Source organism: Sebastes umbrosus, chromosome 20, assembly GCF_015220745.1.
Source record: "Sebastes umbrosus isolate fSebUmb1 chromosome 20, fSebUmb1.pri, whole genome shotgun sequence".
In the NCBI taxonomy this organism is placed as follows: Eukaryota; Metazoa; Chordata; class Actinopteri; order Perciformes; family Sebastidae; genus Sebastes; species Sebastes umbrosus.
This window is the reverse complement of record NC_051288.1, coordinates 7,249,883-7,275,903: the sequence shown is the minus strand read 5'-3', so window position 1 is coordinate 7,275,903 and position 26,021 is coordinate 7,249,883. Positions and strand designations below refer to the sequence as shown.

General features: G+C 40.7%; 2 protein-coding genes and 1 non-coding gene across 4 annotated transcripts; 1 reads left to right on the top strand and 2 right to left on the bottom strand.

Annotated features, from left to right (window-relative positions):
* Window positions 1–577: 577 nt before the first annotated feature.
* On the bottom strand, window positions 578–13,024 carry wdr45b (WD repeat domain 45B). Of its 2 annotated transcripts, XM_037756048.1 has the most exons (11): window positions 12,801–13,024; window positions 10,834–10,908; window positions 10,088–10,126; window positions 8,864–8,965; window positions 7,336–7,423; window positions 5,423–5,517; window positions 4,070–4,260; window positions 3,892–3,977; window positions 3,116–3,217; window positions 2,830–2,951; window positions 578–2,088 (listed from the first exon to the last, which is right to left on the bottom strand). In XM_037756048.1, exons 1-11 carry the CDS (start codon window positions 12,865–12,867, stop codon window positions 1,982–1,984), a joined length of 1,074 nt encoding a protein of 357 aa, XP_037611976.1. In that variant the 5' UTR covers window positions 12,868–13,024; the 3' UTR covers window positions 578–1,981. The 2 variants fall into 2 exon arrangements, with proteins under 2 accessions (XP_037611976.1, XP_037611977.1); XM_037756049.1 differs by lacking the exon at window positions 10,088–10,126 and having other exon boundaries at window positions 12,801–13,022.
* Window positions 13,025–13,473: 449 nt separating this feature from the next.
* On the top strand, window positions 13,474–13,546 carry trnar-ccu. The gene has a single exon. It is a non-coding gene; the product is annotated as a tRNA-Arg (tRNA).
* Window positions 13,547–15,168: 1,622 nt separating this feature from the next.
* Window positions 15,169–25,279, bottom strand: LOC119479533 (zinc finger protein 135-like). The gene is made up of 7 exons (XM_037755272.1): window positions 25,015–25,279; window positions 23,120–23,322; window positions 20,410–20,511; window positions 20,168–20,263; window positions 19,924–20,034; window positions 19,491–19,617; window positions 15,169–18,218 (listed from the first exon to the last, which is right to left on the bottom strand). Exons 1-7 carry the CDS (start codon window positions 25,031–25,033, stop codon window positions 16,195–16,197), a joined length of 2,682 nt encoding a protein of 893 aa, XP_037611200.1. The 5' UTR covers window positions 25,034–25,279; the 3' UTR covers window positions 15,169–16,194.
* Between the last annotated feature and the right edge of the window lie 742 nt (window positions 25,280–26,021).

Here is a 26,021-nt window from a genome sequence, read left to right as displayed (position 1 = left end):
CTCTTGAAGAAACAGTTCAACATTTTGGGAAATACGCTTATTCGCTTTCTTGCCACAAGTCAGACGAGAAGATTGATACCACTATTGTGTGTAGGGTAAATATAGCTAAAGCTAGCTCGCTAACTTAGCTTAACATAAAGATTGGAAACATGGGGAAAGAGTTAGTCTGGCTCTGTGTAATTAACACGGATCTCTTTTGTTTAATTTAAAGGGACTGTATGTAAGTTTTTACACGTATAAATGATTTTAATCGTTTTTTTATTGCCAATGTGTGAACAGGTTGTAACGTAACCTAAATAATGACACCTTCCGCAACTGTCTGGGTTTCCTTTATCGGCCTGTAGTGTGCTTTTAATGTGAAAAATGTGTACCAGGAAAATCCAACGGATGTGACGTCATGCGAGCTTGCGAGTACCTTTATTTTCAGCTCCAACAGTGTGCAACCATAGCTAACGTTTGGTTAGAAATGGAGTCCCGTAACGCCAACAAATGACCAGCCACCACAACTCAGACTCCAACACAAACTCCACGGAAGCACACAAAAACAGTTATATCTAGTGAAGCCCGTCTTGCAAAATAGATATGTGACGGATGTCGGGGGGCAAAACTAGGATCAACATCGGCCAGGCCTTCGATTCATGGAAGGGCCTTTGTTTGGTAAGCTAACATTACTGCCAAGCATGTGAAATATATAGTGTTATTGTGGGTTTTAGCGGGCTAATGTTGATTAACGTTAATCAACATGATGCCTGTCAATCAGGTTCAGTCTTGTGTGTCGCCTCACTTTTTTGACCGATCGCTCGCGCCTCCAAGCAATTTCTGATTCTTACATATAGCCCCTTTAAACAAACAACATGTAATGGGTTAATTAGTGAGCTTTAGAGGTGCCAGTCAGCAGATTTTGTTACCTTCAGATAGAGCCAGACTAGCTGCTTCCCGTCTTTATGCTAAGCTAAGATGACCAGCTTCTGGTTGTAGCTTCATTTTTAGCGCATAGAGCCTGTATTAATCTTCTCATCTAACTCAGCGAGAAAGCGAATAACTATTTCCCAATAAATATCAAACTACTTCTTTAAGCTTTCTTGGTCAGTTAGAAACAACAATGTTCACAAGCTCTTAACAAAAAAGCAAATTAGGGAAAACATATTGCACAATGTATGAAAAAAAAAAAAAAAAAAAAAAGGACAAGAGAAACAAAAATACATGTTAGTTGTTTTTTTTCTGCTACTATTCTGTACAATTCTACGTAGTTAGAAGATCAGTCTGGCGCGTTTTGTGTTTATACAGTGAATATAAGAAAATCTAGTAATACTAAGGTGGCGCTTCACAATGCGGGATCAGAGACACGTTACCTCATTCTGATTCGGCTTTGCGAACGCCTAATATGGTACATTGGTATATACACGAACACACATTATGTATATATGACGACATTAATATGTGCACACATACAGATTCTCTCCAGTCTCGAGGCACTCCCTATAGTTAGGTTAGGTGGTGTTAGTTGACAAAAATCTCAATGTTTTTCAATCCGTCTAACTATCAGAATCATCCGTGTGATTAAAAATAACCGTCCATTTGTAAATTCCTCGGAAGACGTCTTAAAAAGCGGCACGTTGTCCATTCAGAAAAAAATAACTTTCCCCTCTTTTCTCTAGTGTTTGGTTTGGGAGTCAAGTCGCCATCCGTGTCCCTCTTGTCCAGAGACGATCCTAAGGAGTCCATGAGAGACAAAAGTCTGCATCCCGTGCTTCCATCCGTTCATCTTTGTTGTGAGGGTTCCCCCCCCCCCCAATGTCTGTGCTTCTTTTTCTTTGTCCCCCCCTCCCGTCATCTGATGCTCTTTTACAGAGTCTGTCAAGATAAGGAGAAATGCAGCGTGGGAACTCTCCTCCAAAATAAAGAAAAAAAAGCGAAGAAAAAAAAAACAAGAAAAAAAAAAAGGCTGTGTCATAGCAAGTCTCCAGAGGGGGTTTAAAGGTCATATTTTATCATCGGTCATCTCCAGGAACTGGGCGTACACGTCTCTGGCACACTCCCCTTTCTGGTTGAACAGGAACTTGTAGTAGCTGCCGTCAGCACAAATGGCTGCAGCGTGGAGGGGAGGGAAACGAGAGCGGAATACACCCAGTCAGCAAACACAAGCCACACACACAAACCCTGACAATACTCTTGTTTTACTAGAATGTAGTGGAGCATGCTGTAGACAGAGGAAACAGTCAGATGAGTTAAGACATGGTTTGGGGCGGCCCTAAGATGACACTGTCACTGTAACTGTCATGATCCACATCTCTTCTGTTTAGGGATGTCACGAGAATCGTTACTTCGGTACCAAGTCGATGCCAAAATTCTAAGAATGTGACGGTACTTGTTTTTCTACAGTACTGCAGGTAACGTCAGGGCCATGAATGTATTAAGAGAACTCGATACAGCGTCGGAGGCAGGGCCCCGTACATTCCTATGAAAGTTGACATACAGAACATATTTCCATATATTTCTTTGATTAGTGCAATAAACGTTTAATTAACTGCTTCTTGCAACCTCTACCAGAGCTTTTGTGACGGCTGAAAAAGACATTGTGAAGGAAATGTCACTTGCTACTGGTTGGTTAGGGAAAAACTAAACAATTAGAGAATCCATATATCATTTTAGGTAATAATGTTACCGCTACTCTTTGTTTTCTCATCTAAACAAGTTGAACTCACTAAGGGGTTTGTTTACAACCTGTATGATTGTCTTTCTTGCCCCATCTTAACTTCTTTCTCATGTCACCAGAAGATGAGACAGTGTTGTATCCTGTCAAGCTGCACACCTCCAGACTGAACTCACCTATGACAGCGTTGGGCTCTGTTCCAAAGGCACACACGCAGGGAGAACCCGAGGGGACCTGGAACTTGGAGAAGCTCCATTTGGAGCTGAAGTATTTGGGAAGAAAACTGGCTGACGCCAAACTGCAGAGAGGACAGACAATCAATCAATCAGGACACAGGGTTGGAAGTCAAAGTCAAATTTACTTTTTTGTATTTATCTTAATTGCTCGCTTCATTATTAAGCAGCAGACAGATTTGACATCACTTGTATGGAGAACAATTAAAACCCTTCAGCAGAGACTGACCTCGACTGTTTGTTCCTTTTGGGGTCCTCTGCAGCAAAGATGTGCACTGTGCCGTGGTCGCTGGACACGCAGATGAGGGACGCATCCTGGTTGAAATTAATGCTGAAAAAGACGGAGCAGATGGATATAATAAGAACTACAAGCTGTTATGAGCTCATTAAAGCATGTAAACATGGTTTAGTAAGTATGAACCTGAAAATGAGCATATGTCATGTCCCCTTTAGGGCCGGGACACATGCGGCGTCTTTTACCGCCTGGAAAACGCGAGGCACGTCGGTCAGGCGCTGGGTGCGTACTCTCGTGCCAACCTTCAAGGGCATGGAGGCAGGTTGCGCCTGACGTTGCTAAGCGACCATACCCAGCTAACTGTATCATTTGATCTTCTTCCAGATGTTGTATTTTAAGTGTGTATCAAAATATTGTCCGTGGGACAGCAGTGTTTTCCCCTAGGAAACTGTCTTCCGTCTCTGCTCCAGTAGTCTGATTGTGTGTGTGTGTGTGTGTGTGACTAGATGGCATTATTTTGAGTATCGATGGAGCAGTTACAATGTTAGCATAGCCTAGCCCTTCCGAACTCCAATCTTAAAACAAGCATTTTAAAGGTTGTTTGCTTGTCATCGTGCGGATAGACCTGGTCCCGGCGGTCCAACTCGTGCGAGTAAAGGGAGGAATGAAGGTATGAAGGTATGAATGCACCATAATGTCATGAACAAAAGGACAGAACTGTTGCATGCTGTTGGGTAAAGATGTGAACAGTGTTATTGCTCAATGCTCACCAATAAATGTTAGCTGCCTGAGAGCCTCGTCTCAGCTCCTGTATGAGCTGACCTGCAGATGTGTCGAAAATTCTAATAAGAGTCCCCTATAGAAAAACAAAACATGGATTAGTCATAAGTCAGCAACAATTTAAACAAACGAAAGAATTCAATGCACTTCAGCCGTAGCATGGCTTACTTTCTCTGATGCAGTAGCTATTCTTGTGCCCTGCAGGTTCAGAGCGATGCAGCACAGCGCCCCCTCATGGGCGGGGATATCCACCGGGGGCTTCTCTGTGTTGGCCAGGTCCACTATCTGCACATGGCCTGAATGAGTCCCGGGGAACGCCAGCAGGGAGTTGTTGCTGTTGGGACACAGCACACACAGACCTGAGGAGAACAAGGAGACAAAGAGGGAAAACGTTGGTTAATGTGCTCGTGAGACATTTATATCGACTAGGGCTGTCAAAGTGAACGCGATAATAACGCCTTGGTGACGATTAGTTTTATCGCTACTAATTTCTTTAATGCAACTTGCGATTTTTCGGTTGTAGCGGGCTCAGTTTTAAAGCTAGAGTGATGATACAGGCATCATATGAAACTAAAAAATCAAAGGAATCTATCGGTACCAACCATGACATACTAGCTTTTCACAAAGAAGGGTAAATAACACTCCAAACTTACACTAAATTTTGACTAGAAAAAACTGGCATGGCTCTTTTCAAAAGGGGTCCCTTGACCTCTGACCTCAAGATATATGAATAAAAATGGGTTCTATGGGTACCCACGAGTCTCCCCTTTACAGACATGCCCACTTTATGATAATCACATGCAGTTTGGGGCAAGTCATAGTCAAGTCAGCACACTGACACACTGACAGCTGTTGTTGCCTGTTGGGCTGCAGTTTGCCATGTTATGATTTGAGCATATTTTTTATGCTAAATGCAGTACCTGTGAGGGTTTCTGGACAATATTTGTCATTGTTTTGTGTTGTTAACCGATTTCCAATAATAAATATAAATATATATATATATATATATATATATATATATAAATATATATATATATATATAAATATATATATAAATATATATATATATATATATATATATATATATATAAATATATATATATATATATAAATATATATATAAATAAATATATATATATATATATATATATATATATATATATATATATTTGCATAAAGCAGCATATTTGCCCACTCCCATGTTGATAAGAGTATTAAATACTTGACAAATCTCCCTTTAAGGTACATTTTGAACAGATAAAAATTGTGCGATTAATTTTTGATTAATTTACTATGGACAATCAAGTGATTAATCGCGAATAAATAGTTTAAATCGATTGACAGCCCTAATACTGACTTATTAAATGGAAAGCTTTGAAAGTTTTGGGACAAGATTTGACTACACCTTAAAATAATATTTAAAAGATGCTACACCATTTAGTACGTATGTTTGCTCAACCCGCTAGAGCGTCTGAAATGTAAATATATACAGTAGAACAGGAGTTTAAACAGTGGACTGACCTTTGGGATTATAGCAGGTCTCAAACACATGCAGCTGATGGGGATTGTGGGTAAAGGTGAAGACTTTGATCATTGAGTCCAGGACCACCACAATCCTGAGAACAAAAGAGAATCATAACATATATGTCAAAGACTCTACTTAAAATAGCATTCACAAGCGTAATAATAATCTGACACTTCCAGTGTTGATACCAGAAGCCGCAGGACTGACAATGAATGGGAGAATCAATTCAAGAGATATTAGATACCAAGGAAAATACTAGTATAGCTGCACTGTCACCGCATCAAAGTGTGTCCCAGTGTCATTACTAGGGCTTTCCTCGACCAAAGAAATACTTAGTGGACTAACACTCATACAATTTTGTTGACAGATCTGTGAAACTGAGTTTAAAGAATCACACAAAAGCACCACTTTAAAGAGGACGTACCATGCTCATTTCCCAGTTCATACTTGTATTTGGGGTTTCTACTAGAACATGTTTACATGCTTTAATGTTAAAAAAAACACATTCTTTTTCTCATCCTGTCTGTATGAATATACCTGTATTCACCCTCTGTCTGAAACGCTCCGTTTTAGCGCCCGTCTCTTTAAGAGCCCATCCCGAAAAAGCCCAGTCTGCTCTGATTGGCTTGCGGGAAAAATATGTTGCACGTTTGCAAAGGTAGTTCTCAAGCGTTGGGTGATATATTCTAATGAGCCTGCATGTGACATAGGAAGGGGAGTCTGAATGGCTTGTTGAATCACATGTTTCTGAACTAGACAGACCACAACAATGACTGGGTTGTCTTACTTCACAGTTTGTGGGTCGGTTGGTATTCCAGATACCCAAATGTGTGTGCACAAGCACTGAAAAAGTGAGTTTTTCATATGTCCCCTTTACATCTTGCGTTTACCAGAGATGTGCTCTTAAAGGGGAACTACACCCATTTTCAAAATTCATACATGTGATTCCTATGGTTTAAGACAGTCCAAAAAAGATAAGTTAGCATGAACAACTCTCTCCCAAATCTCAAAACTAGAGTGCTAAGACTCAAACTTGTGATGTCAGCGTAAAAAGTCTGGAGCTGTTACATAGACAATTAATTGGGAAAGTTAAGATAAGATATTCCTTTATTAGTCCCGCAGTGGGGAAATTTGCAGTGTACAGCAGCAAAAAAACAGATGCATCCGCTAACACAGTAAAAAAAGAGCTAAATAAAGTGTCACAAAATATGAACCATTTAAATAGAAGGAAGTATAGAAATAAAGATGATACTGAGAGCACCCAGGGGGATGTTCTGAGTATATGGGGACATTTTCTACAATAGAATAAAGCTAATTTTTGTGTGTGTCCACAAAATCAGTCTCCAATTCATTGTCTATGGAGCAGCTCCACACTTTTTACCCTCTGACATCACAAGTTTGAGACTCACTTCTCTGGTTTCTGGCTTTGAGAGAGAGTAGCTCATGTTCACAAATATTGACTGAACTTCCCTAGGCCGTGGAAATAACATATTGGAATTCCTTATTTGGGTGGTGTTCCCCTTTAAGTTTCTTGTAAATAAGTCATTCAGCACGGAAAAAGCATTAAAAAACGACTAATCGGACTAAGACCAAAACGACGGATTAGTCGACTAACTGACTAAGAGGGGGAAGCCCTACTCATTACCAAAGTACTGCTGTGATTAAGTTGAGAAACCTTTTAGAAAGAGTGATGTATGCCTGCTGACACTAAAGAACACTAAAAACACTATGGCTGTTCCTGAAGACGAACCTCAAAACCACTCACTAATGCATTGCACAACCCTTACGTTGCAACTGTCACAAATGATGGAATAACTTTCACCGACACAATGACAGAACACAATCCCTGGACAGATAAATTAGCTTTACAAAGTCCATTTCAGCTTTTAGAAGGGGGACTTTTCTTTACCTGTCACGCCGAAGCTTCACTGCTTTGACTTCTGTTGAGAACTCAATCTCAATAACTGTCTTCTTCTTCAGGTCATCCCAGATCATCACTAGAGCACCAACAAAGAAAAGAATATTCAACACAGTCATATGAGTTAAATATGTGTAGTACTTGGTATATTTAATTTAATCAGTATCATACTGATAAAAGTATGATGGAAAACCAGAACAGATGATATAACCTATAATTAGGTGTCATTTTATCAAATTGTTATTTCTTTATAGTAGACCGTTGCTATGTATAACAGACCGTTGCTATGTATAACAGACCATTGCTATGTATAACAGACCGTTGCTATGGCCGCAGTTCTGAAGTCGGACTGTCGTACCAATTTTGTGTGAAATTATTGATTTCTTAAGTAAGTAGCCGTGTAATAAGCGGGATAATGTACAGCTAGCGGGTCATTGTTGTGAAAGAATCCCCTTCAGGGCGATGAGAGACCCCGACGCGAAGCACAGGGGTCCAGTGCGGCATGTACCTGTCTGGGTTTCTTTCACAACAATGACCGGCTTGCTGTACATTATCCCTTACTTAAAAGAGACAGATCGGGGGTTTTAAAATGGGATTTTATGAGGTACTTTGCCATCTACTGTAGGTAATTACACTGACTATGGCTGTCGGCACACCCCCAGTTTGGAGAAGCAGACAGGAGTACCGGCACGGAACCAAAGCAATGTACTGCTGTGGACGGGGCCGGCAGGAAAAAAGTATTTTAGCCACCTAAAAAAAATGTGTTTAAGTGTACGCTATATTTAGAATATTTTTTTTACCTTGCCGTGAGACAGCTATACAGTCTATATTTCCCACTGGGAACTGAAGCCGTTATCTATGCTCTCGTCAAGCAACCAGACTCCATTGAAAAAAATAGTAACTTTACCTCACAGAACGTGGGAGTTTCTGGTCTACCGGCTGCCTTGATCGGTTAGTTTGTTTGTGTTAATGTGTGACTTTGGTTAGTTTGAATTCACCGAAGTCACACAATAGCACAAACAAACTAACAAATCGAAGCAACGCTACACCAGCAACTTCTGTGTTCTGCAAGGTAAAATTACAGTTTGTTTTCCAATGGAGTCTGGCAGTTTGGTGAAAGCATAGATGAATACAATGGCTTCAGTTCGCCGTCGGAAAGGGCTGTCTGACCGCGAGATAAAGCGGTGAAAATATTCAAAATATTGCGTACGCTGGTATTGATTTTTTAGGTGTCTAAAATATGATTTGCTGCCGGTCCCGTCCACAGCAGTACATTGCTTTGCTCCCGTGCTGGCACTCCTGTCTGTTTCTCCAAACTCGGGGCGTGTTATCTACTGTAAGTAATACGCGGACTATGGATTCCCAACTTCAAAAACACCCGAACTATCCCTTTGAGGTGTTACTAATCAATCCCACTTTTAGATTGTAGGTTTGTGATATCTCCCGCCAGCCCATAATCATATACAAAAAACATTCTATAACCAACATCACTGCCTACTGAAGACAAGAGAGAACATACCTTTGTTAGTCGGGTACTTTGGCTTCTTTCCTCCTCCCACTAGTGCTAAATAGTTACACCTAAACAGCATCTCCACATGGCCAACCCCGCCTTCCAGGAACTCTGAAAAGCAACGTCATTGGTAGTGAGCATCAATGATAACAAGTATGACTGTTATTGTAAGAGAAGAAAGCAGCCCTTATCATCACCACTGACTGTAAAATGTGCTTCAAATAACATTTGCACAGTGCTTCTTATCATCACTAATGCTTATTCATCTCTAATGGCAGCCCTCCACAACAGACCACAGTGACAAGAAATCCTCTCCCTCCCTCCATCCCTCCAAAGGACTGCACATGGATTAGCACAGAATAAAAAAGACCACACTTGGTCCTGTGAACGACTACTTGATCAGCTCAATCCGATGAGTCAGAAAAGTCTGATCAGGTCATGTGCCGAGTCACATTTTCAGCCCTTTGTGTTGGGGACACTTCCTCTTATATCCCTACACGTTTAAGAAGTTTCAATTCTGTCACACTATTTTGTTCCTGTGTGCAGCAGAATTGGTTGGTTTGAATAATGTTTCGGCAGTCAGAAGTCAAAAAGCCCACGATCAGACACGTCGCGTTTTGCAGTTTGCTGCATGTTTTGTTGTTGTTGTTGTTGTTGTTGCTAGGCAACCCCTGAACAAGTGGTAACGTTAGCTTAACACAAACCATGAACTGTACGCTACCTGATTGTTAATTGGTTTGTCTTTCCACCAGTCTCTTCCACTGTTCCAACAATATGGTTGGAAAAAAAACTCTTAATCCATAACATTAGATGGGAAAATGTGATGTTTGCAATATCATATATATAATAAGCGTTTTCAGTCCAAAATGGCTGTAGTGGCTGTTGTCAAAAAAACACCGGAGTTTCGTCTCTTTGCTTATATACTCTTCGATAACATTCAGCCACTAGATGTCACACTCTCCTTCCTTCATTCCATTGTATTCACTTCACAACAAGTGGTTGCCAGTTTGTTGCACAACCTACATATTTTATGGTTGAGTGGAGTGAGACTGAATTGCAACATCAGCTATAGTTTTTTCCACACTAACTGGCAACTTGATCGCTGACGACATAGAGATACCACGTGATACCAACGTTGTTTTACTATTGGCTCACAAGCCTTGTTAGAAGTGGGAACCAAACATCAGATATCTTCCACAGAGATATTGTGCACTCAAATGGGGTCGTGTTTACCGTGTTCACCAGAAGAGTCCATATGAACGTGGAAGGTTTCTGAAAGCACAGAGTTTACGAGTTGTGAGGTGTTTGTTAACGTTGTCCGAAATGGCGGAGGCCATGGAAGTAAATTTTTGGGTGCATAATAAGTTAATACAGTATAATGTAATTTTAGTCGTATATTGTTTTTCTTTGTAATTTTATAATATGTCTGAGGAAAATGTTGATATTCCCAACGGCCTCATCTTTTTCCTCATTATGCCTTTACATTTACTGCATTATGTTACATCTCTGTGGCTTCTAGACGCTGACAGTAACAGTTAATATTGCCGTTGCTTATCAGCTGTGTTCTCAAGACTTAACCACTTGAACGCCAGGCATATTGTGTACACAACTTCCAATGTAGTAACCATTAGCTCACAAGTTTCATTCAAAGGCACCAATAAACTAAACCTATATTTTGGGCACCAACATTTTTCAAATAATTAATTCACAATCATAAGAATTTTTTTTACGAAAAGCCATAATTTTATTCGGCCCCTTTCAGCTCTATGGATGTATTATTATTATTATTTTTTTAATATTCATCTACATAACTATGTTTTTTTTAAGTACTTAGTATTTAAGTATCAATGTGTTGCAACGTGGCAGACTGCTCAGTGAACCTGAATGTAGGTATACATCCGAACAAAACATGTGACCAACATGAAAATGTATTTTCTACCAATTATACTGTATATGTGAATGTCTCCAGAGCTTGTTACCTTGCTTCTCCTTCTCCTTAAGAGGATCTGTGTTGTACACACGGAATCCGTTCTCCATTCCACAGGCAAAGCATCCTGCGGAGACATACAGAGATGAGACGGATATCAGAAATCGATCACGAACTAAACATAATAACATTAATCAACAGTTGTTGTCATATGAGGCACTTTTTCACAAATAGCTTTCAAGTGGAATCACCTCAACCTTTACAGTAATGTCAACACACAGCATGAGGCAAGGCAAGGCAGCTTTATTTGTAGAGCACATTTCAGCAACAGGGCAGTTCAAAGTGCTTTACATAAACATTCAAGAACATTGAAACAAAGTGCAAAAGAATATTAAGACATAATTAAAACAGTTATAAAAACAGAAAAACATTAAAGATTAGAAAATAAAAACAAGCAAAAAATAAAGGCTAGGATCGAAGCTGAAATAGAATATTACACACAAGAGTAAAAGCACTAGTGCAGTATAAGATCATTATCTGGTTTAATAAAAGGCAGCAGCAAACAGGAAAGTTTTAAGCTTTGATTTAAAAGAACTCAGAGTTGGAGGTCCTGCAGGGTTCTGGGAGGTTGTTCCAAATATTTGGTGCATAAAAACTGAACGCTGCTTCTGCATGTTTAGTTCTGACTCTGGGGACACTAAGCAGACCTGATCCAGATGACCTGAGAGGTCTGGATGGTTCATAACATAGCAGAAGATCAGAAATGTATTTTGGCACCTAAACCATTTAGTGCTTTGAGGATTGAGGATAGTACCAGGGGTGATAGAAGCGCAGCCCTCAACAGATACAGAGCTGACACAGCATGGATTAAGAGATGATTAACCTCTGGTGGAATTCATGTTAAACTGGCACACCTTGTATGTTGACATATGAGGACAGTGATGTTGAGGGCCATGACTAACACTAGTTCTTCAACGGGTCATATGAGGTCTTTGGTCACATTGACTTTATTAGGTTACATTAGCCTCAGTTCTGAGAAAGCTAGTCGGCACCAAGTTCATTGAATTAAATAAATTGCATTGAATGGATGTTAAATTGGACCAATTAAGAAAGACACGTTAACTTTAGCGCCTGTGTGAGATGTGTGTGGGTGGGGAGAGAAGAACAGTTTTACTTTGTAACGTCACGAAGTAACAGAAAATAACGTGCTTAAGGAAACTGTAAACCTAATAAAAGCCTGGGCAGCACCTAGCTAACATAACATTAACCCAATAACGCTGTCAAACTGTTAGCTGCGACCTAGCTAGCTACCTGGCTAACGCTAGCTTGGTTTAGCCGTTGTGCTAACCAAGCACGGCTAATGCAAGGCCTATGGAAGGAGGTTAGGACACGGGTCTCGGGAATGGGGTACGGTGCATGCGCAGTGGAACTCAAGCTCCTGTCGTGCGTTACGATTGTTTCAATTTCAACGAGTGCAGACCAGATTCTACTGCGCATGTGCAATACCCCGGAGATATGATGCGTGTCCCAACCTCCTTTCCATAGGCCTTGTAGCTAACGATGGTCGATGCTAATTCGGCTAACAGTTAGCATTAGCTCTTAAGTTAAGTTCACATAACCAGTAACTGCCTGTTCTTATTTGAGTGATTGAACTTTAGCCACCTGCTTATGTCTAACTGAACAACCCTTAACAACATGATGTGGTTAGCTGACTTATGTGCTATAAACAACACAAACAAGCCACGTTAGCTTTAGCTAGCTAGCTGACGTAGTTAGCCAGCTAAAGCTAACATTAGCTTAACGAGTACTTAAAATGTGCTGCTTCTATAGTGACTACCACAACCTGCAGTCTTATTATTATACTCTATTACAAGACATAGAGACATGTAAAGATGTTTGTTAGATAATGCTATGCTTAATTTATGCCCCTCGGTTTAGCATCGTTAGCTTAGCATCCACGACGCTGCTAATTTACACTTGAAAGAAGAAGAAACACAACAAGAAAGCGCCTTTTCTCACCATGATCCTGGTTAAATCCAGCATAAAGGAGCCCGTTCCCGTGAGGATTAGACGGTAGTAAATTCATTATTTTAACAGAACAACCGAAATCCAGATAACGTTAATCCTACAGCTGATGCCTTGAAGAGCTAACGCGACCATATTATTCCTCCTCCTGGAGTCTGCTGGGCAGAGACAGAGAGGAGGAAAACAACCAGGCTGGTTCCTGCTTGGAGAGAGAGAGAGATGACACCAGCAGGCAACATCAGAGGGAGTTATCAGTCAACTTTGTTAATTTGAGCACATGTTTAACGCTGATATAATTAAATTGTTATCTTTATTAATGGTTTTGACTAATTGTAAATTAATCTCAATGCTTTTGAGACAACCACTGATCAAAGAAGGGTTTTAATCAGCGGACTGCGACTGTGAATCGTTGTTTTGTCGTCATGCTTAAATACCGAGATGATCTGGTACATGTAACACCAGTGTTACTGTTACTGAGTTGACTGAGAAGTTGGATTTGCCAGCGTTTTAAAAAGATTCAAGTGAGAAATACTGACGGCATGTCACCACGAGTCACTCCAACACACACTAGAGTATGTATTTTAGTTCAGTATCTGAAAATAAGCATGTGTTTGGAAAAGGTGTTATACAATATTTAATGAACTATTACCCCCCACAGAAATACGTAGCCCCAGTGGCCTAATGGATAAGGCACTGGCCTCCTAAGCCAGGGATTGTGGGTTCGAGTCCCATCTGGGGTGAACTGTTTTTTAATGGTTTCAGTTATTTGGATGCACTGAGTCTTTAGCTATTCAAAGCTACTGAATGTGATATAATAATAGGGGGGGAAATAAAGCAATGTCCACAGACAGACTCAGGAAATCCTTTGTTCCCCCGAGCCATCAAACTGTGATGCTGGAAACTTGAATTTCCCTCGGGATCAAAAAAGTTACTATCTATCTATCTATCTATCTATTACCACAATTAATTTGTACTCGTATCATTAATACAAGTATTTGGAAATTATACGGTTAATTAGGAAATTAATTTATTTCTCATTTAATCATTTATTTGATGCTGCAATGTAACTTTACAAAACCTTTAATGTGCCCCCCGATTCTCAAGGCATTGGTACCATTAAATAAGTTGAAAAACAATCAACTGAATGTTTCGAACTGTGGTACAGTATAGTTTTGTGATTAAAGCAGCAGTGGGTAGAATTGGAGCAAATCGTCTGTTATTTTTTTTCCTGTCTGAAAACAAGTGAATTTTTTTTTTTTTCTATATTACTTTTTTTTTTTGCCTCTGTATGAAAACAGGTGAGAAAAAAAATATATATTTTTAGGCTGATTTTTCTAAGTTCTTGCAGGAACCATATGAGCACTGGAGGACACAGAAGCACATGATTTCAGGATATAATGACCATTTTATAAAAAAAACTTTTTTCTTAAATCATATTTGCTCCATTTCTACCTCCTGCTGCTTTAATACTATATGGCTATATTTTTAGACCAAATCCCATTATTATACTTCATATAATGTGAAACCGTATCCGTTTGGTGATTACTATATTCTATTAGGAGTGGGAATGTGACGTCACCAACAGCAAGCCCGCCATTTTTGGAGGATAAAGGCTGAGAGTGCCATCCGCTGGCTGTTTACTGCAAGTGTCGAAGGACAACACCAAACACTGCACAGTGAATAAGCGGAATTGTAGTTATATATAGTATACAGTCAGACACAAAGGTAGGCTAACGTTATGGGTTTCATTTTGCAAGATGTCGGTAGATTAAATATGCTGTATTAGCCGATGTTTTGCTAGTATTCCGTTTGCATAACATTAGCTATCTTATCTTTGTCCGGATGATTATGTAGTTGGCATTTGGCTTGTAGATCTTAATGTCATGTAATTTACCAATTTGTAAATTGGACATTGGCCTCTAAAGATATACATATTTTGAACTGCTGACAGTTAAAACACATCAGTGACTGTAATGGGTAGCAAACTGTCAAGGTCCTAATTCGTAAGGATTGTTATCATTAACTAACTTTTTGTAATACAGTGTATGGCCCTTTTTCCTCTGTCAACTTCTCTTTATATGGGTATTTGTCTTTCGCACGTACTTTATACATTTCTGATGATGAATGATTTACCGGTGACAGATAGTGACAGTCTACTGTAGCTCCGTACGCTACCCTCCAAAAATGGCAGCTCGTGCCAGAATGCTCCGCAATTTCCATTCCCTATAGGAACATCTTTTGAATGCTCCCTCCCTGCATTAAATCAAGCCCAAATTCTGTAAAAAAAAAATCAACAAGTAAACTATGCAAGCAACTTATAATGAAAAATCCTATGAATGACCTCACTCCTGAGCAAATCAAATGACACTTGGAATGAAATGTTCAATTTATTCAAGAAAAAGAAATCGATTCCCAAAGGAATCAAGGATTATAGCATTTATACATACAAATCTTATGTAGAACTACAGCAAACATTTCTGTAAAAAATACAAAGTTAAATTTTTTTTATAATGCACTATACAATTAAACAGTTCCCAACGATCCGGAGCTGTGACAGCCACAGAGACAGCAATGTGGCTGACATTTTAAGGAAAAACGTCCTTCAACTGGAAAAACCTAGTTTTTAATTCCCCATCTCAGTCACACTGCTGAAGGGTCCTTGAGCAAGGTCAAATCCTCAACTGATCCTCAAGTTCTGGTCTACATCTGATGCTGACCTCTGAGGCTACATCAACACTAATATGTTTTCGTTTTAAAACGAAAACGATCTCCGTCCAGATGAGCATTTTTAGGGCCGTTTCAGAATTTCTCTCCGTCCATACTACCAAGCCTGAAAACGCATATCACATGACCATTCACATACACTGGGCATGCGCGTACCGGTGTTAAACGGAAGCAGCGCAGTTAGTTCTTCATTTGCAGAAAATGCTACGCAGGAAGTAAAGCAATGGGGAAAAGTGCTTAGACCTACGACGAGGTGGAGCTGTTACTTAAAGTAACACATGCGTATAAGGCATTCAACACGGCGGAAAACACAACAGATGCCGTTTGTTTTCTTTCGGAAAAGGTTCACGTGATGGGGCGTGACAAAGGGAAGGACACGTTATAAATTGTCTACTTCATTGTTTTTAAAAAGGTCTTTGTTTCCGCCTGTCCAGACTAAAACACAACCCTGGATTTTTATTACTAAAATGGGGTGAGTAGTGTTTTCAAACAACGTTTTAAGTGCTCAAAAAACGCTGGAGTAGTATGGACGCTAGGCCTAAACGTTGCAAAAGTTATGCGTTTTAAAGCAAAAATGTATTAGTGTGGATGTAACCTGAGCTCCTTCAATAGGGGAACGTTAAACAGAACCTCCCTATGTGAATTAGTATCATGTTAACATTAACTACGCATGAACAAGTCTCCTATGTCGTTTTAAGCCGTGCAAGCTTGAAAAGCCCTTACTACATATTGTACAAACATATGGTCTCTCTCCTGTGTGGGTTCGCATGTGCAAGGTAAGAAAGCACGACTGGACAAAACCCTTTTCACAGATGTTGCACTTAAATGGTCGCTCCCCAGTATGGTATCTCCTGTGGATCTTTAGTTCTGCAGAAGATCTGAAAGACTTGTCGCAGTCGTCGCACTTGAACGGCCTTTCGCCCGTGTGGATCAAAGTGTGCCTCACCAGAGCGTCCTTGCCAAAGAATCCCTTTCCGCAGAACTCACATGGGAACCGCAGCCCTTTGTGGTGGAAATTATCGTGTTTCAGAAGGCACCTTCTGGAAGTGAATGTCTTCCCACACTGGGCGCAGGTGAAGGTCGGCGCGGGTTTCTCTGTCACGGGCTCGCCGGAGTGATGCACGCGCTCCACGTGCCTCGTCAGTGTGACGCCGTGCCGGAATTTCTTGCCGCACTCCCAGCAGAGGAACGGATACGCTTTGGTGTGTTTTTTCTGGTGCTCCAAAAGGTCAGAGTACGACCTGAACCTTTTGGTGCAGTTCGTGCACTGAAACGGTTGGTAACCGGTGTGTTTCCACTCGTGTCTGATGAAGCGCTTCAAGCTGGCGAAGGTTGTGAGGCAGTGGGTGCAGGTGTAAGGCTCGGTGGGGTTGTGGGCGTCGATGTAGTGCTTGTGAAGGGCCTTGAACACGGGGAAGTTCTCCTCACACCGGTTGCACTGAAATGGCGTGTGGGATTCTTTGTGCATCGCCAATGCCTCCGAGTCGCGTACCAGTTTCATGCACACCTCGCAGTAGAGCGGGTTGTGAGTTTGTTTGTGGGAATCCAATGTTGATTTGTACCTGAACGCCTTGTCGCATTCGTTGCACCTGAAACAATGCTTGACATCGTCGGGCTGCTCGGGGTCCACCTGTTGCTCGTTGTAGCAAATGTTTCGTAAATGGAACCTAAAAGTTTGTCGGCACTTGAACTCGACGCTGCAGTGAGGACAGTAGAACGGGCCTTCTAGCAGGCTTTTGTCTCCTTCGGGGCTTTTGTCTCCTGATTCGAGGCCCTGCGCTGCGTCGTCTGACGGCTGCTCTTCACCCGTTGCCTCACCAGGTACCCCGCTAGATGACTGCTCGCCCTCGTCTGCGGCGGTCTCTTGCACCTTTGCTTTCCTGCCAGGTCTCCCTTTTGTCTGATTTGGACATCGGTGTTGCTGCAGGTAACGCAAGCTCTTATAAAACCTTTTACACGTGGGACAAGAAAAGGGCAGCTCCTCTGAGTGTCGAACCATGTGACGCTCTAAGAACTTGGCGCGAGTCACCACCTTGCCGCACACTTTGCACGTTCTCTCGTCCAAGTCGTTGCTTTTGGTAGAACTTTGGGATCCAGCAAGCTTTTTAGAGCTGCTGTTAGTAGCATTACTGCCCTTTCCCGATTTCCTCCACTGTGACAGGTAGCGTGTCATCTTGAGTCCGCGGTTCTTTCGCACCGGTCTCTCCCACGACGCTTCAAAATCCGGATCGTCTTGTTTGTCCCTCCTTCTGCTTCGCAAATCGTAATCTTCGTCTACGGGTCGTTTCTTTTTCCTCCCGCGTCTGTTTGGCTTCTTCTGCGCACCGTCGAGCACGGTCACGTGACCGTCCTCCCCGATGATCAGCGTTCCGGGTTGGTCGTAATTGTGGTCGTCTGCCATTTCACTCTCGCTGGCTTCGGTGCCTTCGACGGGATCTGTAACCACCATAGTGTCCGTTTCTGCTTTCACCTCGCTGCCGAGGCCAAACCACTCGGTTTGCGCGCACTCTTCGGAGTTCCCGGTTCCCTCCGCGTACACCTCTTTGTTCTCAGATTCCACCTCCATCTCTGTGCAGACTGTGTACATGAGCCCGCTCTCTGCTTCCGCTTGTTCGCCGACGATCACAACTCTTTCCACGGGAGGGAGACACAGCGCTGACAAGATGCCGCTGTCAACAATGTAAGAGTCTGAAAAGAGGAGATTACAGGAATTGAGTCGGTTTTATTTGTCATTTTAACAGATTAAAAAGGCACTATATAACATGTTCAGAACATAGACTGTATATAAAGATGTACAACATGACAGCTCCCCAAAAGTGAAGCCAAAATATCTCGATCGCCCCCTGGTGGCTGGCTGCAGTATAGGCCATTAAGCCCACCTCCTCCATGTTAACAGATGGGACATGTACACAAAGTACACAAATGTCGTTCTTATCACGGCAATGTATGTTCAAGTGTTAATTTTTAAGGTATAATGGGTTTAATTAGTTATTTGACGCTATAAAAAGGGGTTGAGACGTAATGATTGACAGCTGTCATCGACGGCTTTGTCCAAAATCTTATACTGTGCACTATGTACCCGATATGTGTGTACTATCGTTCAACATACTTTTTTGTGTACAATAGTATGTATCTTTTCGGACGCACTGAGCAGTAACTTGTGGTCACTTCCCAGGAGCCTCCTTGCCGGTTGTAAACGTGTAACCATGGTAACCCATGCCAACCTCATGTGACCAAAACGATGGTTTGTAAGAATCAAATTCTGAACTAAAACATATATTACGCCTAGCAAAGTGAAATCTTATACCAACAGTGTGTTACTGACGTTACAGAGCTGTCCGTCAATGTATGTTATAAACGCTGTTGTCACTACCGCATTGCATTGTGGGATATTTATACCGGCGTAGTGAATGTTTTATACTTAATATTTCACCAGAAATAGTATTCAATTCGTGTCCTATTGGTTTCATACATACTAAAAAATCTCAAACTGTTTTAGCGTACTAAAAAGCGTATTAGTATGGAATTTCGGACACAACTGTAGACACAGCCGGAGGCTCGGGAATTGTACGAGAGAGGAGATAAAGAGTAACTTTAACTTTAAATAACCGTCACGAGTCTGTGTAATAGAACATGTGTCAATTTGATTGTAAATGTAGTTTTATAGATATTACGTGTCTTTCTAGCCAAACAGCTACCGTGGTGCTGACGTAGCAGCTAGGTGGCTCACGCTAGCAAGCTGTGACCGTGCTCAGCTCGCGATTGGCTCAGGCGGGTGTGTGGGTATATTAATGGTTGCATATAATATTCCAGTGAATATTATATGCAAATTTTGCTACTGAAACCAGAACAGCTTAGCTGAATGAAAAATAATTGGTTTAAGGTATGTTACTGTGCACACAAAGCATTGAGTATCTATAATGTCCTGTGAAGAGCTCATTGAAAATCTGAGAAGCTCACCGATGTCATCTAATTGGCCGAGGTCTTTCTGAGTGTCCAGCAAGTTTTTGAGCTCCTGAGGTTGAGCGAAAGTCTCCATGCTTTCATGCAGAACGGAGGAGGCAGAGATGTTGAGCAGAGATGCAATCTGACAAAGACAAAATGAAAACTAATGTGAGGCAACATCCTTTCAAAATATTGGGTCAAGTTCCTTTTTTTTTCAAAAACATATGAAGCAAGTCGACATTTTTTAAGAGATTTCCAACACTGCAATGAAAGCCTACATTATAAGTTAAATAAAAACAGACTATGACCATCAGTGCTTGTGACGGTCGGATGCAAAAAAAAAAAGCATCAAACCGAATGAAAATGCTCCTCTGTGAAGCAAAACGTCAGTGTTTAGTGTAGGGATTTAAAGCACAGAAGTGTGTGATAACCTATTTTTGAAGTCTACCTGTTGGAGAGATTGGGCGGGAAGAAGCTTTTCAAGCCTGGACAGAAACAGCCACATCAATGTCTGGATTGCTTTGTCAAACGAAGGGCCAAAGTCTGCTGGGAAAACATCCTGGAACACAAAAGGAATTCATAAATGTCAAATATCTGAGCGGTCCATACAAACCATGACTTCTCAAATATAGGGCAAACAGGAGCGCTTATAATTCATCTAAACAAAAAAAAGGTATACAAACAAAACTTACATGGAAGAAGATTCTTCTCTCCTCAGGATCTCTCAGCAGATTTTGGACAAGGCCCATGAAATGTAAGTCAGAGACTTCTTGTTCTGCATTACCGCTCTGCAATAAAAGATGGTTTAAATGGCAGATGAAACACCACACTAAAAGCAAGCACTTTAGGACTACACATCAAACAAATGTAAAAACCCATCCACACAAAAAAAGCGACTCTAGATATTTAATGTTGACTACGGGTTTAGACTCACCTCCGCATTCCACAGAGTTCTGAGGTTCTGCATTCGGTCGAGATGTGGCTGAATAACAAGGAGGTCGGCAGTCTCCTCACAGCGACACAGCTCCAGGATCAGCTACAATCAAGAGGACAGCAGCGATAATGAACAAGTGATTCTGAGGAAAACATGCAGTCCAGAGCTGCACATCTGCCTGCTGTTCTGTTTCCATTCACACCGCATCTAAAATAACCACCATTTCTCCGATTAATGAACCTGTCACACTGACTGGAAACGTTTTACATACAACATCTCAGTGCTTTAGTTATATACAGTATATCGTGTCTTTCCTCAAAGTAAAGCAAAACAGTGGATCTGTGACAAACCTCCTGATTGACATCTTAAGACAGCAAGACTTGTTTCAGAATTACAGTGACCACACTTCTAGCCTTCCATGCAAGAAAGCAAAGGCTGGATTGGCTCTGAATACAGTCTCAACAGGGTAATGCAACACAAAGGCCCCGTTCAGACCTGGCATTAACATGCATCCTTGGTGGTCCGATCACAAGTGGACAGCTGTAAGTACAGGTGTGAACACACTCAAGACGCATTGAGATCCGATCGCTCAGACCACATTCAGAGGTGGTCTGGGCCGCATATGGCCACAGTCTTTTAGTAATGTGTACGTGAATGTGTCCTGGGCAACAATACGAACCGCCTACTCAACTGACGTTCCGCTTGGATCTGTGGCCTCTCACTACACTCCTCATGTGAATACACAGGCAGACGTGAGCGTTTGTCTGCATCGCAGCATGGAAACAGCATCTCTGCTCTACTGTAGCCTGTCGATACCACTGTATTTCATTACAATATATCTGTACTACTGTACTGTATCTACAGACTACCAGACTAGGCACGCAAACTGCATTCTTATCATACTGTTGGAGATGTGTCAGTGTTTTTGTTCCGGTGCTTTGCACAGAGCTGACACCTGCTCGCTTGCTCTCTCTCATCCCCAGTTCTGAGCTCTGCACCCCGCTGTTGTCTGGCAAAGGCAGCAGTGCCGGCGGCACGGAGGTCCCCCGAGGAGCGCCGCTACAATAACCTTTTATTTTAATGTTAATAAAATGTACCCTAATTCACGAATATGTAGGATATTACTACTGACATTCATGTAATATTACGTCGCAATATTTGCTATGTTGTTTTATGTGTTTATCTGCATATAGAGCGTGGAAGTGAGATCCGATCATAAGTGGCCACTCAAGACGCATGTGGAGACGCATGTTAATGCCAGGTCTGAACAGGGCCAGAGGCAACATGAGCTGTAAAAACAACTAATACTGTTAGTTGTATTATTATTATTATTATTATTACAGGGGTTGATTATTTAGAAAAGGCATTTCTACTGTTTTAATAGCAACAAGGGCTGTCAAACTCCCACTCCCATGTTGATAAGAGTATTAAATACTTGATAAATCTCCCTTTAAGGTACATTTTGAACAGATAGAAAATGTGTTTAATTTGCAATTAATTGTGATTAACTATTATAACTGATTGACAGCCCTCATAGCAACAAAAAAACTCAAAAAGGAGACAGTACAAAGAGATTGCCTTTTGGTTGTGCACAGATGCAGAGTATGGATGAGAATGAGAGCCAGCCAGTTTGATGGTCTTCAAAAACTATTAAAAACTCTTCTGTTCCATCCACCATGTTTAATCCAAGTAATCCATCACACTGATATAGCAATATTCACCTGTAGTAAAGCATGTAAAGAAATCTGCAAAATGTTCTGTCTGAAGGCCTGCTCACACTGCAGGCATAAAAGCCCAATGAACAGACGCATTGCATGTCACGCTGTGCGAGATGGGTCTAATAAAATCTTGGTCACGATCAGTTTCACACAGTATAATATATAACATATATACAATATTAACTTGAAGCCGTCAGTGACACCAGTTGCTGCATCACTGAGATGAATGCGTGGTGAATCGTAGTGCTACGATGTCAACAGAACAAAGTATATGAGTGCAGAGGCACGTCATTAATCGGTGCTACTCTTATGTAGTGACAGTAAGGGGTGGCAGTGGTTCAGTCCGTAGGAACTTGGCTTGGTACGGACGTACTGTGGATTGGTAGCTGGAGAGGTGCCAGTTCACCTCCTGGGCGCTGAGGTGCCCTTGAGCAATATAGTAGCTGCCCACAGCTCCTAATACTAGGATGGGTTAAATGCAGAGGCTAAATTTCACTATGTGCTGTGTACAATATGTGTTTATCTGTACAATACAATGTGTGAAAACAAAAGCTGATTTACATTTCTTTTACATTTTAATAACAAAAACAATAACCAAGCTTTGGCCATAGTGCGGACACTCGTGTGCCCCCTAAACTTAATACAAAAATGGCGAAATGCCACGCCAACAGGTGTATTCTGATTGGTTGGTTTGTAGATAAGCAGAAGCTGATTAACTTGCATTATAAAAATGTTCACCAGTCTAAAATTGTGTATAAATATGAGTATATCTCTATGTCTTTGATCTTAAAAATACTTTTCACATTGTAGATATTTCGATTCAATTTTATTTCATAGAATTTTCCTACATAAATAGATTCAAGTGTGTTTTTGTTGGTACCATAATGTTTACGTACTGCCTTACCTGCCAATTGCTGCACCCATGCCCTAATATCCCCACAAAAATCAACTTAATCGGTTCATTTTTCAAAACAACTTCAACTCGTCCTCACCCGTGCTCTGAGACCCAAAATGAGTTCTGCCCGCTGCTTCGTGGAGAGAAGCTGAGGAACCAGCTCCGTAACCATGAACACAAACTCCTCGAGCAGCCCATAATCCAACACAATTTTCTGCTCCACCGTCTGCCAGATGGCTGCAGAGACCAGCCGGATCGGTGGGATTAGGAGACGCAGAGCGGAGAGGGGAAGGGAGGGACCTGCAGGGAAACAGGGAAAACATTTTTAAAAGATGACACAGCACCGCTCTCCCATTAGACTCCTTTTGTAGATCGAGAATACACTATTTTATGCAAGATAGCGTGGATTCCCCATGCCATTTCTGGACAGATATGTTGCTGCTTATATTTGCAAATGTAATTTTTGTGACAAGTGAAAAAATTAAGATCTTCATTGGTGATTCCTACATTCTCCAGTTGTAAAAATCTGTAGCTTATACATCGAATAAAATGTTTTTTTTTTTATCATTTCAGTCAACCAAAATGTGCGTCACCTACGGCCTGGTTCCTTATCCTCTAACTTTGCTCAATCTCAGCAGCTCAATAGCCTAGCTATGGATTCTAAATTTAAAAAAAAGAAAAGTCTCGGGAGGTAAAATAGAGAATTTAATAGTGCTTTGAAAGATTCGACAACAAAAAAAAGTAATTGAAAGACATTTCCAGAACAAGCACATTGGATTTGCTTAAAAGCCAGCAGCGGCTTCCAGCCAAATGTCCCGAGATGTTTCTTCAATGTCCTGCCACTCATTTGCACCTGTGCCCTCACTGCATGAGACTTAATAGGCTGTGTTACCTTCATCACAATGCTTAAATGTTTTGCGGCTCCAGACAGATGTTTTTTAAATGTGGGCCTAAAAAGGCTCTTTTGACCGTAAAGGTTGCTGACCCCCTGGATCTAGAGTCTTGATTGATTATTGGAGCCAACAAACAGTTAGTTATGTCATTCCTGATCTTGTTTACCTCATCTTTGGTGCAACCAATCCTAAATCGATAAACTGATAAGCAAAATTGTGGGTCTCAGGTAATGTTAAAGTAAGAACTTCGGTTTTCTTTGGGGAACTCAACAAAACACAGATGTCAAGCTCTTGAGGAGGAGGAGGTCTCCTGTCATCGGTGATCTTAACGGGAGCTGACATTAAATACACCATAACCAGTGACACACACATACACTTTAAATGTATTTACAAACACCCAGCATGCTTGTTTCAGGGTTGTCGGACTTTATTTTGAAATCAGCACAGACAATTAACTTAGCTAAATACTTCAAAATAAAATAATAGAGTCTGTGTGAGTTTCCTTATACTGATCTTATACTGCACTAGAGCTTTTACTCTTGTGTTATACTCTATTTTAGCTTCTATCATAGCTTTCATTTTAAGCTTGTTTTTAATTTTCTAATCTTTAATGTTTTTATAACTGTTTTAATTATATCTTAATGTTCTTTTGCACTTTGTCGCAATGTTCTTGTATGTTTATGTAAAGCACTTTGAATTGCCCTGTTGCTGAAAAGTGCTATACTAATAAAGCTGCCTTGCCTTTCCTGCAGCTAGACACTTAACTCCGCTAAATCCTTCAAAATAAGATAATAAATGAAGTGTGAGTTTCCTGCAGCTAGTGGTAGCTAGCGTTAGCTCAGCTAGCGTTAGCACGGATACAGAAACTGCCAATTCATGTATGTAATGTCATTCAGCTAGCTACCAGGCTCCACCGGTGAGCGAAGGCATATCAGTGGCAGACTAAAGTCAATTTAAACGCGTTATGTGGTGAGTTATCTAACAATAAACACACTTATATCCGGACAGAGTTAGCAGTGCTATTCCCGCGCGCGGGCTGCGCTGCGGCCTAGCTACACAAACGTTCCTGTTTCCATGGTTTTATAGAGTTTATACTCACTAGAGACATCACCGTCCATCCTGTCTCTTCACCGCAGGTACATTACACTCAGACAGAAGGATGTCCGTCGCTCGGCCGAAGCCAAACTCAGTATGTTCTCGGTAGTTTTGAGTTCAGGAGACCGGAGGAGTCACAGCAGAAGAGCTTTGTGCGTCAGTCAACGGTTGCCTCTAGCGTCCCGTCCGGAACAACAATCCGACGAGACACACAGCGAGGTCTGAGAAGTTCCGCATCGTCCTATTTGGGGTGTTTCTCTCTCTCTCTTTCTCTCTCTCTCTCTCTCTCTCTCTCTCTCTCTCTCCATCTATTCATCACACTCACATAATGTGCATCTGCACTTGTTTATTCCCACACTGGCTAAGAGTTGGATTTAATTATCTTATTGAATACAATTACACATCCTTCGTGTATTTGTTCATAAATCAAGCAACTTACAAGTCTAGCTTTAGTCTAGTGGTAAATATATATATATATATATATATAGTTAATATATGTGTATATATATATACATACATGTATATATAAATATACATGTATGTATATATATATATGTATGTATACATACATACATATATGTATATATAGAAAGAATTGTCTTAAAATAATTTGTAATATTTGTATATGTATAGACATATATATATAAACGTATATATATATATGCGTATATGTATATATAAATATATATGTATGTATATATATACATATGTATGTATACATACATACATACATATGTATATATATAGAAAGAATTGTCTTAAAATAATTTGTAATATTTGTATATACACATATGTAGATATATATATATACATAAACATATATATGTATATGTATATATACAAATATCTCAAATTATTTCAACACAATTCTTTCTATATATATATGTATGTATATATACATATACTAAAGAATTGTGTTAAAATATACTGTATATATATACATAAATATATATATATATATAAAAATAAATGACACAGTTGCAAGTCCTGATTACCCAATGTTCATCAGCT